Source organism: Hemibagrus wyckioides, linkage group LG06 (assembly GCF_019097595.1).
Source record: "Hemibagrus wyckioides isolate EC202008001 linkage group LG06, SWU_Hwy_1.0, whole genome shotgun sequence".
In the NCBI taxonomy this organism is placed as follows: domain Eukaryota; kingdom Metazoa; phylum Chordata; class Actinopteri; order Siluriformes; family Bagridae; genus Hemibagrus; species Hemibagrus wyckioides.
Genome location: NC_080715.1, coordinates 20,870,618 through 20,889,760, shown reverse-complemented (window position 1 = coordinate 20,889,760; position 19,143 = coordinate 20,870,618). Strand labels below are relative to the sequence as shown.

General features: G+C 38.7%; 1 protein-coding gene across 2 annotated transcripts in view; it reads right to left on the bottom strand.

The window, feature by feature from the left end:
• adcy5 (adenylate cyclase 5) overlaps positions 1 to 18,685 on the bottom strand; it is a 71,025-nt gene extending 52,340 nt beyond the window's left edge. For both annotated transcript variants that reach the window (XM_058392706.1, XM_058392707.1), the window contains exon 1: positions 16,563 to 18,685. In XM_058392706.1, the coding sequence (XP_058248689.1) occupies positions 16,563 to 17,507 (945 nt within the window). In that variant the 5' untranslated portion in view covers positions 17,508 to 18,685. The remainder of the gene's footprint in view (positions 1 to 16,562) is intronic.
• Between the last annotated feature and the right edge of the window lie 458 nt (positions 18,686 to 19,143).

Genomic DNA, 19,143 nt, shown 5'->3' with positions numbered 1-19,143 from the left:
ACAAAGCTCAAGAGTGTGAGAAATAAGGGAGAGAAGAGAAGGAATGCAGTCACCCCAAACAGAGCACAAATCACTGCTCCTAAATATACTATAGCAGTGATTTATTTTAAATTTTACAATTCTGTTGTTAGGTCTACTACATTTTTAATCATAGAAATAGCAGTTCACATCATAGAAGTGATGGGAATTCTGAAATGTGACTTTTATTGACTTTATTTCAGACTTCATATAGACTTTATTATAGATGTGTCTGCTAAGCAGTTGGTTTTCTGCTTATTAGTGATAAACTGAACCAAAACTGTCAAAAGTTGTGAAAAGCTCATAAAACAATTAACAGTCAAACACTGCTCATAGCTGACTAACTTAAGTGTAAACAGTCTGTTGTAATAGAAAAATATTAAATATTTAAGCATTTACTGACATGCTAGTAAGCAATAATAAGCAATAGTTAGTTAATGTATGTTTAATAGCTTATTTTAAACCAGTAACTGTATGTGCCTGTATACTATGTGTATTGAATATGCTTCACATTACACTGTTACAACTGTTGTTTACTGTATTAAATATAATACAGAGCCTTGCATAGTGTCTTGAATTTATTTTTGTTCTCCATTTGAAACGTTTCACTTCACATTGTCTGGTGATTTTCTTGGACTGCACTGTTCTCAGGATACTCAGTGTAGCTTTTTTTAATCATCTGGAACCATGGATGAAACAAAGGGAAGAGGTAGCTCAAGAGTTAAGGTAGTTTAAGATGTAGGACTGCTGGTTGTGAGTACAAATCCCATGCTGCTCAACCCTCAACTGCTCAGTTGTATACTTAGATAAAATGTAAGTTGGCCTGGATTATGATGTCTGCCAAATGCTGTAAATGTACAAGCACATACAACACACAGTTGTATCAGGAACAAAATCTGAATTTTGTTTTTATTTTATTTTATACTGTTCCTCCTGCAGCATCTACCACTACATTCAGAATCCCCCCCCTGATATTTTAATATTTATATTGTTGCAGCAGGGTGTCTCCGCAAATAAGGCTTTAGCACAGTTGTTTTCTTTCCCTATACAAGCATTCATTTTTACTACATGCAGGTTTTTGTGAGATGTATTTTCCTAAATTGCAACCTTTCTAAGGCTTTACCACATGCTTAGAAATAACCTCAGAATAGTTTGAATAAATATTTTTAAATAGTAAGTATGTTTAAGGAACACACTTGATGGTACTCACTGCAAATCCAGTAACATCCATCCATTCTCTACACCACTTTCCCTGCTTGGTCGCTGTGAACCTGGAGTCTATCCCAGGAGGCTCAGGGCACAAGGTAGGGTACATTCTGGACAGGATGCCAGTCTACCACAGGGCACAATCAGACACACACTCATTCACAAACTACAGACTATTTAGAGATTCCAATCAGCCTACAACGCATGACTTTGGAGGACTGAGGGAGGAAACCGGAGTACCAGGAGGAAACCCCAGAGGCATGGGAAGATCATGCAATCTCCACACACACAGAGCAGAGGCAGGATCATGTCAAAGGAATAATAATTTAAAGAGAACCGATCTCTAGCCATGAAATTCAAAATAATGCATAGCAGTATCAAAGGGACCCCAATTCATAGACAATGTTGCTGTAATAGCTATGAATCTATTTATCTTAACACTTGCCTCATTGTGTGTATAGATGCCTATGGGGTTTTACTCCATATTTCCATGCCTAAAATCATGAATTTCACAATAAAATCTTTTTAAATTACGAAAACATATCTTTTCACAGGAATAGTTCCTATTTTCCTATCATCCTTAAAGGCACAGAAAGCACAAGGAACCCTCTCAATCTATTCTGGGAAGGAACAAATCAAGACTTAAGCTCCTGCACGGCAGACATTATCCCCCGCAGCTGGAGTGGAGTGACACAACAGCCGCTTCCCTCTGGCTTAATGACAAGATCCTGATCACCAGTGTCACTGTCACAAAACCCCTTTCCCCTGAGCGAACATCTGACTAAATATGAGTCACGTCCAATGTGCTTTTTTATTCAAACATCTACAGCGTATGGACCATGCTGTATTAAACGTCATGGAAAAAAAAAACTCTAAGCAGTGTTCTGATTAAGGACGTTGTACTCACTCTGAAAAACAATAACACCCAAATACACAAAACAAAAAGGTTTCGCAAAATGAAGCTGAGAAAAAAAATTACTTTCAAAGTATTTCAATATTCAGGTTTTCTGTTACTATTTACCATTATTACTACAGATTACTATTCTTATAGTTTTTTCCTATTACTAATGGTCTGCAAACTGTTAAAACATTATATATCAGTTGCTTTTTTTTTGTAAAGAAACCTGAAAGGGTCACATTTATGCAATCAGTGTAGCTTTTTATACATGCGGAAATAGCGTGCAGGCCTCCATAAGCAGCAGGACACTGGCATGACTGAACGAAAAAGCTGTTAACAGCTTGGGATCGCCACATGGCAAAGCTGCTCTAGCGCCTCAGCAGCTAATTAGCAGCCTTCACCCATTACTGTGAGAACAACTGAATAATTGACATCAGCGTGTTTGGCTAGAGATGCATGCTTGAACATATTTGAAACTGATTTTAGTCTTCAAGGCAGTATGTAGTACTGTATCTTAAAATGAATGAATGAATGAATGAATGATGCCCTAGCAGCTTCAGTCTTGAAGTCCTGAAAACAAACACACTGAGCAAATATTTGCATTCAGCTCCTTATGAGAAACAGCCATATGGCTGTCACTGCTTAGGACTGCTTTAACCAGACACATCTAAACAATATCAGATGATTAACTCTGTGATTCTAGATACTAGTCATACCACTAACTTGACAAACAATCATTGTTTTGGCAAAAAAGGCTTTTGTTATCATATAAATATCTAATAAATATAAATGCATTCAAATAATTCACTATTTTGTCTGTACGATCAGGCTGGAAAATAATGTGTTCCACCTACAAAAGGTTTAGAGTGAATTTAAAGACATTAATCTTTTTTTTTTTCCACAGTCTTAAAAAATATTTCTCACATGAAACACTAGTGAGACTGAGAAAAAAAAAAAACATTCAAGGCAACAGAAGCACACATTAAATCTTCATCACAGGATCTTGAAATGCGAATGAGCCTAGCTTTTCTCTCTTTGTGAAAAAGCATCACTGTGTTTCATTCAGTCGTACAATAGTCCAGTAGATAATGCATGCAATGCTCAAGATAACAGGTCAAAATAGGTCATTCAGAAAAATGCTTCCTTTTTTCTTCTACGAGAAGCAAGCAGTGTTGTCTCCCTGGTTTGCAGCAATGAGTTGCAAAGTTAAAGCCGACCGAAATTTTAAATATGTTCCCCAGTCACCGACACATTTAGAAAACAATGGCATCTGTTATGTGGGCGAGCTCTTTTTTCCAAGGCCAGTTTTATAGCAGCTTTCAGAAAGCTTGCAACAGCCAAGAGGTTATTTCTAATAACTGATGCAGCATTTTTTTTTTTACAGTTTAATTGTAACAGATGTAATTAAATTATGTTTTAATGGTGCTATGAGAAATGAACATATCTGACACAGAGTACTGGTTTAAGACTGAAACAATGGATCATTACTGGATTTGCTTTGGCTTTTTTTAAACACATGGCATAAACGTACTACTGGGCGTTTTATTCTAGTTACAATAAAATGAATGTTTGAATTAGTTATATTTATAGTCACTTTAACGTTTATAAAAGCCTGTATTGTTGTTGCATGCTATTTAAGATAAACATTTTGTGTCAGCAGACTGATAAAAGCAATCTATTGACATTGAGCTCACAATGTTTATTCACTTCTTCTACTGTGTAACAGTAGCTCAAGCATTAATGCAGCAAAATGAATACGAGGATCAAGTCATCGTCTACTTTATTAGTAACACGTGTTTTGATGATTTTCTGCTCAACGTGGCTGTAAAGAGTGATCATTTGAGTTCCTGTCAGAACAGCCCAGTCTGCTCATTCTCCTCTGATCTCAATCATTTACAAGGTGTTTTAGTCTGCAGAGCCTCCATACACAGGACTGTAGAAACTGTTGTGCATGAAAATCCCAGAAGAGCAGCAGTTTCTGAAATATTCAAATCAACCCATCTGGCACCACCAACCATGCCATGGTTAAAGTTACAAAGATCACACTTTTTCTTGCTAATGAATGCTTTGAACATTAGCTCAAGCTCTTGAGCTGTATCTGCATGGTTTTATGCATGATGCTGCTATACGATTGGCTGATTAGATAATGCTCGACCCAGCAGTGGCAGCTTGGTGGACTTGGGATTCGAACTCACAACATTCCAATCAGTCTGTACTATGTGGATTCTTAATGCTAGTTGCTACAAATCTCTCTAGCTTGTTCAGCATAATAAACTACCTTGGAGTTGACAAGTGTATAAATGAATCTGATGTTACCTCATATTTGCCATCTTTATAGACTTATTAGTTTATATTAAGGACACACAAAGTTGACGAAAACAATGATAACCTGGGCGTCCTCACAGCCACACCTCTCAAAAAGCTGCTTTCACCGCTAGGTAAAAATAACCACCTGTTGTTGAGGTGGGAAAAAATATCATATATCGCAATTCTCAAAGGTATTTCTATGAAACACAATATGCATTTGTGTGTGTGTGTGTGCACGTGTATTTATAGTATTGCAGCAGTGTTTGTATTTTAAATAAATAAAACATTTAATCTTTACACGCAGAAACAATCTGTAAAGACACAATCAACACTTTTTGAGGTTAAATAGAAACATTTCAACATCAGGATTTAATGAAATGTATTTTTGATATAAATTGATATAGTGGGTCAGTCGTTGTTTTTAGTCATCTATCTGAGCACAGTATAAAAGATTCTACAGCATATACTTGTATTCTATGAATATATTTGTATAAATCCAAGAACAAGAAGTCAGTATTTTCCCTTCAACAGAGGATATTTGAATATCACGAACAGTAAACAGGTTTGCCTAGTATAAAATGTAGCTGGTTTGCCTTCCTAAACAAAAAAAGCATTGTCACATCATATGTACAGCTATTACCCATGCAGCACATCTGCATACACAATAGGCAAAGACTTTCTTCAGTGAAATGCTGTCATGCTTCTTCTTCTTTATATACATGTACAGAATACACTGCCTCCAACCCTGACAAAGATACGTGTTAAAGTAAAAGATTTGTCAGATATACTACTTCAGTCATCGTTGCCTGCTCTGTGCGTACATTTTAACATTAAGCAAACATTTTATTCTGCTATAATTTACATTTTTATTTTGTTATATTAAGAGTTAATAGTATTAAATGCACCAATGATGTGTTTTTTTTGCAAAATATAATATTCACACAAAATTAATCTAAAATAAAACTAAAAAGAGTCAAGCAAAATTTGAGAAAAAAAAAGGACTTGTCGGGGTACAAGAATAAGGAAAATGTCACAAGTCTGTGATGACAGCCAGTATACTGCATCTGGTCAAACTCTTCACACTAGACAGCTTTGGAGATCTGAAAGCCATGCTCTACTTTACTGTCCATTCTCGCTGATGAACAGGACACAAAAGCATATTTGACTTGCACTTTTTGAAAGTTTAGTCCTAAAGATAATATTAACATTAATCTGCTTAAATGCAATTAGACTCTGATAGGCCTCCTGTCCTCAGGAGAACCTTTAAAATGTTTATTCAGGACCACTTCTACATTTTGCTCAACTAGAACATGAACCAGATGCTTTCGAAACACGAAACTTTCCGTACTTGCTAGCAATCTCCATTTGTTCTGCTGATCAGGTTTGACATACAGGCAGCCATGCATGCCTGAAAACAACAAAACAGTTTTCACATTTTGTACTGCAGTAATTGGATAATCGGCTGAAGACTGAACAATTATGAATTCTTATTCTCAGCTAGAATACCAAATCTCCACAACTATTAAAGTTATCTAGTAGACTGAATACAATGACTTATATCTGCCTTCATTACTGCTATCGAGACATTCATTATCATCTCCTGTGCATCAGATCAGATTCTTCAATGCTTTACTTTGATAGCATGACATGTTTTTGAGAATGTTTTCCTTTATTTTGTCAGTGGCATTACCAGCATTATGAAACAACACTTTTTTTGGTTACATTTGTAGATGCGTTTGACATGATATTTAATAAATCCCACATCGAAATACAGCTTTTAAAATCATGTCTGCACTTATTCTGTCATTACATATGTCAGTGCTTGAAAAATGCAGTGAATTGCTGCTGTGAAATCCGGCTCAAACTGACAAATGGCTCATCTTCACTCTCCAAACTTTTTACATTCATTAAAGCGAAGTAAAGGCCCTTGGACAGTCTTTGAGAATATCTGCATTCAGTTATTTTATTGTGTGTATGAGCAAAAGTGATTCGGAGAAAGTTCCTCTGAATAGAAACAGGAACGTCGCAGTGAACATCCATTAAATATCAATGGAAGATTTCTATCTAGATGCTCCAGCGAAAAAGATGTAACACAGCTGAACATGCAAATGTCTTGCGTTGCTGGGAGCAAAATGCCAAAACCACGAGATACACAAGAAAGGTGACACAATACAGCATTTAAATATTTAATCATCATACTAAAATTAAACATTAAAAACATATTGACTTTGTATGCATGTTGGAACTGAACACGGTTGCTCAGCTAACATGTCTGCATTGAAACCAGGATGATAATGTTTATAAAGTCCAGTTTCTAGTCCGGTAACAGTCCAATATCTAAATTCAAACAAATATTTCTCAGTAAAAGTAAGCAGAACTAATTTCGTTCACATTCTCTTTCTGAAAGACTTGTATCTCTGAAATCATTTAAAGACATACTTTGACACAGAAAAGCCACTATAATAGCTTATAATAGCTATAATAGCACTATAATAGCTTATAATAATATTTTTATATATTATATATATATATATATATATATATATATATATATATATATATATAAACAAACATTTGAATGTTTTTTTGTTTTTACAAGTGCTTTAGAGGATTACAGAGCAAAACATGCAAACAATGCTTTTTAAGGCTACACTGTTACTAAGACAAATTATTAGGTGCAATAAAATATATGAAATATAATAAACCTGTCATTTTGAAACTGTGGGCATGCAACAGGGCATAAAAGCTCATTATAGTGTATTGATAGATGAAGAATGCCATGTCTACAGCACCATCCTGGAGGTTTTTCCTCCATGTTCATCTCCATCCTCAAAAGTGTCCAATAACAAGTCTGGATTAGTCTCTTTGAGCTGGAGTGGAATTGGATAGTGACGTGAAACCTGCAGCACTGGAAGAACACTTTTACACAACACTGCTCACAATGGACTTCATTTTATTTACATTTAAACAATAAAGTCAATTGTGGAAGGAATCCTTTTGGGAGCAGGTGGGAGTGGTATTAAGAAACACGAAAAAAACTTCATGCAAAGTGCTAAAGAAATTAAAAAGACTTTTCCCAATGCAATGTGCAGATGGCTGTTGAAGTGACTTCATCTAGTCTGAAATATTTACATATTACATGTAGCCTCTTTGCCTGCATCTCATTACCATCTACCACAATGTCTTTTTTTTAATCATGCAACAAATTCACTAGCAAAAGACAGCTAGCGAATTTGTTGGACAACCAGCTTATGCAACCCCTAGTGACAGTAGCTCTGTCCCCTTCAGACAGCACTTTTTCACTATTTCAGTCTGACAATCAAAAGCATTATTTTTATGTGAGTGAGTATGTGTGTGTGCTTTGCCCACATCTGATACCACAAAGGGCTTAATATTTATCAGACAAGAAGAAAATCCTGCATTCAGGCAGGCAGAAAGACTGTGTATAACATCCCAAAGACTAGGTTTAAGAAGCACTGGCAAAGATGCAGAGAAAACAAAGTAGGAAAAGCCATTTTTCACACAAATGTCGCAGGTAAGCTTTGCAGTCGAGGGTTCGTTCCCGAGTTTCTACAGTAATTATCACCTGTACACATAACATGCAAACATATTATGCTCTTATCGTGTTAAGAGGCAGGACTTCAAACACAGGCAAGCATATGGTCAAATATTGACAAGCTCTGTCTATATAAATATTGATGTAAATTCATGTAAATCCATTTGTCAATCTACAGAGATGGCAGACCTATAGTCTTTCTCAGAACAGTTCAGAAAGAAATCCAATGGAAAAAGTGTTCATAGGAGTAAAAAGAAACAATTACGTGTGCAGTGTGTATGACTACGCAGTCTGAGATGAAGGGGTGGTAAGATGATGAGGATGATGATGAAAGCGCCAAGCAACAACTGCACTGTCAGAAACAATTATAACGTGAACGGCTATAATAAATCCCAGAATGCACTACTAATTTAGTAGATCAGGCAAACACCATACACATTCAATATTAAAGACAATTATACAATCACAATTGTAAAATGATACACATAGTAATGTGAGGGACCGAAAAAAAAAAACAAGCCTTCACAGAGACAGAGCTTCATAATACTGATCTGATTCTGAAGCTCTGAAGGCTGGAACCCAGCTGTGCGTATATTTGTATGTCATGTTAATGTGCTAAATGGGCTAAAAAGATAGACCAACATAAATAAATAAATAAAAAAATGGATACTGCTCCAAAGCAAGTTGATTGCAGCCTTGTGTCCTTCAGCCAAGGCTCAGAAACCAATCCGCCATCTTTAAGGAAATATCAGTTGTTTTAAACACACTTGGAAGACTTAAGGAATGATGGCGGCACCAAAAGGGGGACCTACACAATACTGAGCACCCGGTTTTAATGTTATGGCTAATCTGTGTATATGGAGAGCTGTTCTGGCAATACAGGTATGCAGCAAATCATCTGCTTAAGTTATGCTTCAGCCAGCAAAGATGTCTCATTTGGCAACTTGCCATTGATTCCTCTGTACTCATTTCCTTTCCTTGATTCCCCTTGAACCCTTTTCTCATGTCCTCAAATGAAGGCACTGTGATGGGAGAAATACAAGCAAGGAAAAAAAAGGCAGAGATGAAAAAACACTAAAGGGCCACAGCACTATATATATATATATTTGTGTTTACCCTCCAACACACACAACACAACCAGCCCATGTAAGTTTTCATAGTGAATTGATGAGCTGCAAAGACTGAAGTCTGCCACTACTCAGAGTGAAAAAATTCATTGTGAGAATTTATTGCTGATAATGACAAACTGACATCAAACAAACTGTCTTAAACAATCGATTCTCCAAAAGTTCCTTGCCTGTTTCATGCTTGCTTTCAGTTTTCTGGCTGCTTACTTACTGCATGTACATCCTGTCTCTGTCTCCAACCTTCACTAACATTCATTTTGACATCTGTGTCCTCACCCTGATGTGTATGCTTAAGCCTATATACAGTTAAATACATTTTATTATGCTGTCTGATCTGTATCGGTCTCATGACATTACACCACGTTTTATGATTCTAGATGATTTCTGTATATAGATTTTAATAGAAGTATTTTCATGCTAAAAGTTATTCAAGTGATTCATATGTACATTTAAACCATCTCATTTAAATTATATTAAAAAAAATGAGTTTTAGTCTTTTTGTGTTAGAATTCCTATAAACATCATTCACAATAGGGTCAATTTTTCAGGTGTCATACTTTTACAGTTACATCACAAACGCCCCTTAGATAGACAGTTTAATGCCGTTTTAGATCTGGTTTATCTTTAGACAGTACACAAGATCACATTATTTTTGTACTTTTTTCTCAAATGCTACAGCTACTGTTCACACAGTTTTTGTGTCTGTACAATGTACATGATATGAGGTAAACACTGTTTAATTTCTGATTGGATGTCTGCATCAAGCTGTGACATTCTAACAGCACATCGGTTCATGTTTGGCATTGCAATGTGGGGTTAAAACTGCAAAAGCATGGACTCAGATTAGGGTTTTATATCCCCAGGTTAAAAAGCAATTCTAACCCCAATAAAACATTCCGCTACCCGGGGTTAAAAGGGGGGGGTTAAAAAGACAAAAACCTTGTCTTTGTGTTTTATGCTAATAGAGCACCTGAGCAGTGTGTAGCAGTGTCATTCGTAGTCCAACACAGTAACTAGTCTATAAAAAGGACTATAAATTAAAATACGACTACAGATAAAATAGTGTAAACATCGAGTTACAGCATCTGTTTACATTATAAAAAAAACCCCCACACAACTTAGGACCAGAAACTCAGTTGAAAAATTGCATTCTATAGCTGGTCATGTGATTAAGACTGCACAAGGTACAATAAAAGATCAAATTCATTTGACTCAAAGTTGTGTCATACTTGTACTGTATATCTACAATATTCTTTATTTCCAATAATTAAAATAGAAATGCATAAAGCTGTTTGCATATGCACAACACGGATCAAGCCACACTAACACTGCCCACAACACCTCTTGCCCGATCACACATGCACACACAGGCATAGTGCAGATCAAGTAGTGATGGACCCGCAACCCAACCCCCACACTACAGGATACACTTTCCTGCCAAATCAATCAGCATTTGCTTGACGCTCAAAATGACAGATACGTGAGCAGATTAATTAAGTTTTGGATGGTGTGCTTACTGGCTCCACGACAAGCCACTATGAACTACAATTACCCATAAGTCCCATCTTGGGGTCTGTTCACAAATATGTTTATGTGCATCTTCACAGGAAGCATGGTTGTGTTCTCACTGGAACATAGAAAAAAGTACCTTTAGGAGGTTTTACAAAATAAAATAGTCCTTGGTTCCTAATATACAGAAAGCACTCCCTCAGGTATCTGGTTTATTGAAAGTCACAACTAATACTGCATCATTAAAACATATTCCATACTGTTTAGGTAAATAAACTGGACTTGATAGCTCAGTTCTTTCACATATTCAGTGTTTAGTTCATTTGAATCAAACCCTAGTGTTTTAGGTGGTTTGTCTTAGATTCTTAATATGTTGGTCTCAATGTGACACCAATGAACTCTAGAGTGATTAATTTCCAGTGAGAAAGTGATTCAACCCAGAACCAATAGAAATACAGTAAGTGAAGCAGATATTTGGTGTATTTCGGGTTACAGATTTAGAGCCTAAATCACTTTCACACTTGTTAAACTATAAATTGCTGCTGTGTTCAAATGACAATTATGAATATCAGCTTCAGAGGCAAAACAGCTAAAAGAAACAACAATAAGTCCAAGTCCAATGACACAAACACTAATACTAAACTTTCAAACTGATGGTTTGGATGTCTGAACACCTTGCAATTATCTGCCATGCCAAAGATCATAAACTTCTTTTCCTTTGTCCAAGACTCCAAGATCTTCCAGACCAGTCCATCAGACATCCTCAATACAAGCATGACACAGGGTGAAAAGGGGGTGTCAAACATGCACTAAGATCACCCATTTGCTCTTTGACTTCAGTATACTCCCAGGGTGATGTTTTATTTAGCAAACAGCTCTGCTAAGCACGTAATCAGTCCAGCTTGGAGAAGACTCACTCATTCCAGTGGCAGGCTGAATCTCAAAGGCAAATAAATAAAAGGACATCTGTTTTGAATTCCAGTGAGTCGCTCCAGTGTGCGTTATAGTGGGGCACAATTCAATTACAGCAGCCACAGCTGGAGGCTTGCCAGGCAAGACGCTATCTACCTCTTCAGCTTTCTTCTTGAGGGGGACACCATGCTAACTCCATTAGGTGGTTCCCTCAGCCCTCATCCACTTTTAAAGGGAGACAGAGACTTTACATTCATATAGTCTGAGTTCTGCTTATTTCTAAATTGCTGAAAGAACCACTATAGAATTTTTTTAAGAAATGTGTCAAATATGGTAAATGTTTAATCAGAATAAAAAAAAAGTGGAATAGAACAAACTTAAATGCCCAATCCTAATTAATGACCACATTGTCATCTTTATGCTAACAAACTATATATAGAGAGCAAAGCTGCATTTGCTGTTACATCAGTAAGGTTAAACAGAGTGCCAAAGGTGGCTAGGTAGCACCAGCTGTTTTCTTTCCTCTTTCAGACAGCGAGGAATCAATGTACACAGCTTACTGAATGTTAGTCATCTCCATTTAATTATCAGAGCACTCCTAATAGAAGCGTCATAGCAGGATCTCATAAACCCAGCCCTCAACTAGAGAGCCCTACTGGGAGTCAAGTAAACAGAGCGATCTGATATGCTAAAGACAACAGCATTGTGTGGAAAGAGCAACAAACACGGTGGTTCGTTCCCACACATGCCATTTAAACAGACTATGTTGTCAGGGAAAATTTACTGGGATCACTTACAGTGGCAAAGAGTGTTCAAAAAATCTTTTCATTATGCCAAAAATACCAAATGCAAAAATAATATTTAAAGTAGGCTTACTGATCTTTGATTTCATGTTGATAACTATTCTTAAAATATCACTAAGGAAAGGAAAAAGAATATTTATTTTGCATTCGTGCATATTCTGAGTGCTAAAACTGAAAATGCAAATCTAGGGTTTCACCCACTCGTGGCTCTGCTAGGCTACAAACCACCTAGATGCATGATGCACTGTAGTTACTGGAACTGTAGAGTTTCAGGTTCTCAAATCTCCAGAACCTTCACTATATTTCTGCACAGTTTCAACACTTTACTGATTCTAGCCCCCACATGACTTTTCTTCTTCCGCATACATTGTTAAAAGGAAAAATACAGACACACCAGCAGTTACAAAATGGGATAAAATGACTCATTTAAATAAAACACAGGACAAATGTAATCACACAAGGTTTAAAAGACGTAGGGAAACTCCAAAAACAGCAACAACTGAGCTAAACTGTCTTAAGCACCATTACTAAAATAGCTGAGGAAAAAATGTCTCCGTGACTGTCCTGTGCTCTATAATTAGCAACTAAAATTTTAACATGGTCATGAAACTTTAATAATTTTACACACATGCTGATGGCTCATACAACCATCAGACATAAATCATAAGGAAGGATGAATGAAATAACATAAGGATTATTGAGCATTACGAATATATTAATTGACTGTGGCATCTAATGGAAGACAATTTATATTGAGGTCTACTTTAATTAAATGTACATGAAACGACAAATTCTGCCATCATTACACATATGTAGTCTATGCTGACATTTTGTCAAAAATATATTTGCTGATGACTTTATTAATGATGATTTGCATTTGGGATACTGTTTATGAGTTTACCACACAGTCTGTAACCACAGAAGCCAAGCATGGTGGATATTCATTCACGAATCAATCAATCTTAGTATGGAGGTCAAACCCCCCACCATTTCAAAGTTTAGTAAAAGTTCCTCTTAGCAGTTTTGTATATAATCTTTAATGAGAAAGCCTTTTACAATAACACCTACTATAAAAATATCTGTAGAAATAACACAAGGTAATATACACTCAGGCCTCATTCTCCTGGGATTTTCAAACATTACAGTCTCTAGAGCTTACGCAGAATGGTGTGTGTGTGTGTGTGGGTGGGTGGGGGTGGGGTCGGGGGGGGGCATCCAGCAAGCAGCAGTTCTGCAGGCAGCTGATCTTCTGGGAATTTCACACATGGCAGTCTCTGCAGTCCTGTAAGCAGAGGGTCTGCAGGTTGAAACACCTTGCTGATGAAAGCAGTCATAGGAGAATGGCTAGACTGGTTTGAGCTGACAGGAAGGCTATGGTAACTCAAATAAGCACATTCTACAACCATGATGGACAGAAAAGCATCTAAGCACACAACACATCAAACCTTGAGGCAGATGGGCTACACCAGCAGAAGACCAAATCAGATTCCACCCCTGTCAGCCAAGAACAAGAATCTGAGGCTAGAGTGGGCACAGATTCACTGAAATTGGACAGTTAAAGACTGGAAAAATGTCACCTGGTCTTTTTCCAACCTTCAACTGTCCAGTTTTAGTAACAGTGGATAGGCAAAAATCCCAGGGCTTAATCTGTTGCTGTAATGCTCAAACCAGCCCATTTGGCACCAGCAACCATGCCATGGTCAAATTCACGGAGATCACATTTGGCATTTGCATGATTTTATGCATTCCTCTCCATTAAAAACAATGAACAGGGTTACAGGTGATGAGTGTTTGCCCTGTTCAAATGTTCAAAAAGATTGTTTTTCTTCAGTAAGACACTCCAGAGGTGCTCTTTTCCTATTAGCAGAGTTTTAGCAAAGTTCCTAAGAAAGGTAAAGCCTACATGCTTTTATGGGCATGCAAACTGAATGATCATTGTCAACTTCAACAGCCATGTGCACTATGACAAGCATAAACACAACTTATTGTGTGAGAGATGATCATAATTACTGCATGAGTTGTGGGAATTTCTATCTATCTATCTAACTCTCTCTCTCTCATTTTTTTAATATTATATATATATATATATATATATATATATATATATATATATATACACAGCTCTGGGAAAAAAAAAAAAAAAAAAAAAAAAGAGACCACTGCCCAATCTCCAGATTTGAACCCTATTGAAAACCTCTGGAATGTCATCAAGAGGAAGATGTATTTTCTTTTTTACCCAACAGCAATGTGAAAAAGTGGAAAAACGCATGCAAATCGGGGTTATTCCACCAAATACTGATTTCTTAATGTTATTTAGCCAAAGCATTAACACAATTTGTTTACAAATTATCTAAGAAAAAAACATAAGAAACTGATTATTTTGCAGTGGTCTCTTGTTTTTTTTTTCCAGAGTATCTCTCTCTCTATGTATTATACACACACACATACACACACACACCACAAAACTGTTGGAGAAAGTTGGAAACATAATTGTTTGGATATCTTTGGATTACAATTTCCTTGGATTACTTCACTGGAAATTAGAAGGCTAAATCTGGTCCAGCATGACAATGCCCCTGTGCACAAAATGAGCTTCATAGAGACATGGTTTGTTTTAGTCGGTGTAGAAGATCTCAAGTAGCCTGCATAGAGCCCTGACCCCGACCCCAACATCAGTGCCTGACCTCACTAATGCTCTTGCGGCTGAAAGTGCAAGTCTCCACAGTCACGCCAAAACTATAAGAAAGCCCTCCCAGGAGATGGAAGGCTAATATAACAAAGGTGAACTGAATCTGGAATGGGATGTTCACCAAACATGGCACATGGGTGTCATTAGTCAGGTGTTCACATACAGTACTTTTAGCAATATAAATAATGTTATATGAAGTTTTTTTTATCTCATCTATATCACACTTTCTGTACTCTTTGTGGTAAAAAAAAGAATTTTTTTTGTGAAGACGGCTTCAGATATGTAACTGGTTAAAAACAACAAAAGCACTGCTGCTCACCTCTACTATCCTGTACTGAATGTGGACTTCGGACAGAATATCACAGGAATGAAGGGAAAGAGTGGCCTCCTTTTGCAGCTAAACATGCTGGAATTAACCAAGTACTGCTAATATTACCTACTTAAACATCAGTATAATTTACCAGGAGTAAGAGTCTAACACCTCAGAGGTCACAGTGTGCTCATTCATACTGTAAGACATAGATTGCCAATGGCTGCCTGTCATGGTCTCAACTGAGACTACATTCTTAGAGAATACAACAGAAAATACTATGATGTAGGGTTCTACACAGAACCATCAAGGGATCCATCAGAAGGAGAAAAACATTTGAGGGTTCTAGTGTAGATGTTGCTTCGCTTACTGCATCACATATACATATATGGCATCAGACTATGTGCTCTTACAAAAATTGCTATGCAATAACTCAAGAAGCCAAACATTTAGGAAAAACTCTTCACACTCACTCAATCTCTGAGTCATATAACAAATTTAGAACTAGGCACATAAACAATAAACACTCACCTTTCTGGCTTGAAACTTTAACATACAGTTGTTTTATTATGATCTACCATGAATCTTTCAGTTAACATCACAGCATTCCACTGTTAGTCTTGATCAATCACTTAAATTGTGCCTCAGTAGTGAGGCCATATAATCACGTCACACAGCTGCGTCACATGGTACATCCTGGTGAGTTTGTTATGGTAACCTTGGCAACAGACCGGAAACAACCCCATTCAGACCCATTAATGCATAGGCTAATTACGCTTGGGTCAAGTGAGCATGCATATCAATAATCAACAAGCAACTGTGACTTCTCACTGACCGAGCTTTGCTGTGGTCTACAGTATGTTCAACTCAACATTTTCCAGCAAGGGCTAGTTCAGGGGTACTGTAAGGAGGGGGAAGAAGGAAGTAATTTTAAGAATCCTTTGTAGACAGAGGGGTAAACGGAGTCCTAGGGAACAAATAAAATGTCCAGACAAAGAAAACTATCCAAGACATGGGTCACTGTAGTGTATCAGAAAAAAAAACACTCCAAACCAGAAACCAGAAATAACCTCAGCAAACTTCTCTACAAAACAATTGATGTTAAAACGTGATAACAGCCTTGTGTCATCTTTCTGTCTTAGTATGAGAACCGTGAAGAGTGTTTAGAGTGTCCCACTGATGCAAACTCATAAGCTCAGTACACCAAAAGGAAAAAAAACAACTCACCTGTTTCCACAAAAACGGGTCTGACTCGTTGAGTTTCCAGGAGCCCAGCACGTGAATAGCGGCGAGTGTGAGACCAGTGATGACGGCAGCGCGCATCCTCACAGGCAACAGCGTGTACACGACGTGGATGAAGAACACGGTCCACCACACGCCTTCGGAGGCGCTGCGCGGCTGCACCAGCACCACGCCGACTGCTTGCACCAGCAGCACAGCCGCGATCACTACGTAGCACACCACCCACATGTGGTCTTGGTGGAAACCGGTGCGATTGCACGCCACCATAAGCGCGAGCACGAGTGTGATGGACGCTGAAAACACGACCACGTAGGAGAGGTGGTACGGCCCCGCGGCGCAGTGGAAGCCGAGCATGACGGCGCACACGAGCACCAGCACGGCCATTAGCATGGTCAGCGAGCTCTGGTTCAGGCGGAAAAAGTATCTCTGGTACAGCCTCTCCAGCTTCTCAGACTGGAACTTCTTGGATTTGAAGACGTGCATGGCGCCGCGGCAGCACGCGCCAAAGGAGAAGGCGACGTCGGGCGCGAGCGCCTCCTCCTCCGCCCTGCACTTGGTCCTGGTCCGTTCGTCCAAGCCCAGCTCCACCGATTTGGGTCTCACTTCTTCATTGACGTGACGCGGCGATGAGCGCTCATGCTTGCCGCCGCTGTCTTGCCACGCAGACTTGGACCTAAAACTGACCCGGGCCACCACGGAGCTCGTGCGTCCCGCCTGGCGCTCCGCGATCTTCTTCTCCTCCTCCTCCTCCTCTTCTTCCTCCTCCCTCCTCCAGCGGCTGCTGGTGCGCGTTAGCTTTTCTGTTCGAGCCGAGTATGGACATCCGTTAGAGAGGGCCTCGGCTTCAGCCCAGGCCGATCTGTGCTCGTGTCCTCCCCTCAGGACCGGCGCTCCCACGCCCGGTGGACTCACACTGTTCGACCTGGACATGATTTCGGCATATGAGACTTAAGCTTTCACCCGCCACACTTCTATAGAACAAACCACTCTAATCTGTCCGGGATCAGGGATGTTCATAAAAGAGGCCGCGTTTGTGTCGGCATGTGAGGATGTTTACATCGGATTTAAAAAGCAATCATGTATATCATCTTAGGTTGTTTCAAATCCATCTGAATAAAGCAAAAACAATGTTTTACGTAAGCATTTGCGAGGATGTGCTGCCCCGGAAAGTCTATTTTCATAATATCCCCTTATATAAGCTAGAAGCGTATTAAATTAACGTAGGAAGTTCCAGAAACAAACGTCTAAAACACAACTTTAAAATAAATTAAAAAAAAAAGCAAATAGGCCTAATTCAGAGACCTGAAAATAATTAAACATGCAATATATTCATTAGGCACAGATCCCTGCGCAACCAAAAGCATCATGGGAAACAAACCCTACAGCACTGGGAATTAGCTCTGCATGTGGTACTGGCATTCCTGGCTTTCCTTATGAGCTGGGAATATTCAATGTGAAGCCGCAATTGTGCGTGTTTTTACGCCAACCCGGGGAAAAATGACCATATTTCCGTCGTTTCTCAGATGCCTTCATTTGACATGTGGAACAAATAGAGCAGCCTGTCCGATCAGAGAGAGCAGCTGGGACCGGAGAGGACAGAAAAACACTCCATCGTACAGTCCGCACTGATCCATTGGTCTTGAGATCCCGAGAGAGCCGTTAACCTGCGCGAGCGGCGCTTGCCCACTAGATGGTTACATGATGGTGAGGATGAAGATGATGATGATGATTTCCCCTCGTGTACAAACCATCACGACCCACTCACGATTCTTGATCAAACAGAAAAATGTGTTGGATTGACGCACCTACACACACGTACGCAGTCCTACATTCTAAGGTCCTTGCGCTGTCGTGACCTCACAGCTGTCCACTGGCGATCAAAATCATTCGAGCTGGATGCATTTCACACACCCCTTCCATACTCGTAGCGCAGCGAAAACCACCAGTTTTCACCCCAGTGCCGACGTAGAATGAGTCCGGCATTGAAGATGCAGCTGCTTGTAGTGTTCACTGAACGAGCGGTGCAGGTTTTTCCATCTAGACGAACACACAAGCGCGCGCGCGCACTCTATTGATTATGCATCACCCTCTTTGGGTGCTTTGTATTGCCATTCAACCAAGTCTGATTTTCAGGCGCTGCTCTTCAGCCAATCAGAGTGGATGCGTGATTGACTAACTTTCCCTCTGGCTCTGCTATTGGCCAGCGCGCGTGTCACTCACACAGAAGTGACTTGGAGGGGTGGGCGGCTCCTGAAAAATACAGCTGGAGAGAAGCGTATGGCTATGCTCGAAAACCCGCACTAACGTGCTAAATAGTATGTGAAAATAGTATGCATGGTGCACCACAGGTCTCTTAAGAATACTATTTAGTGTGTTAGTGTGTGTTTTTCGATAAGATGTAAAAGGCTTTTCTTAGCAGAAGGAATTCAAAGACAAAACAACACAAGCATTAATTGTGTAATTGTAAAATATGATGTAGCATTGTGTGTGTGTGTGTGTGTTGTGTGATTGTAATGTAGTTTGTCATTTTGTGTTAGTTGTGTAATTGTACTTTAGTCTTTGGCAT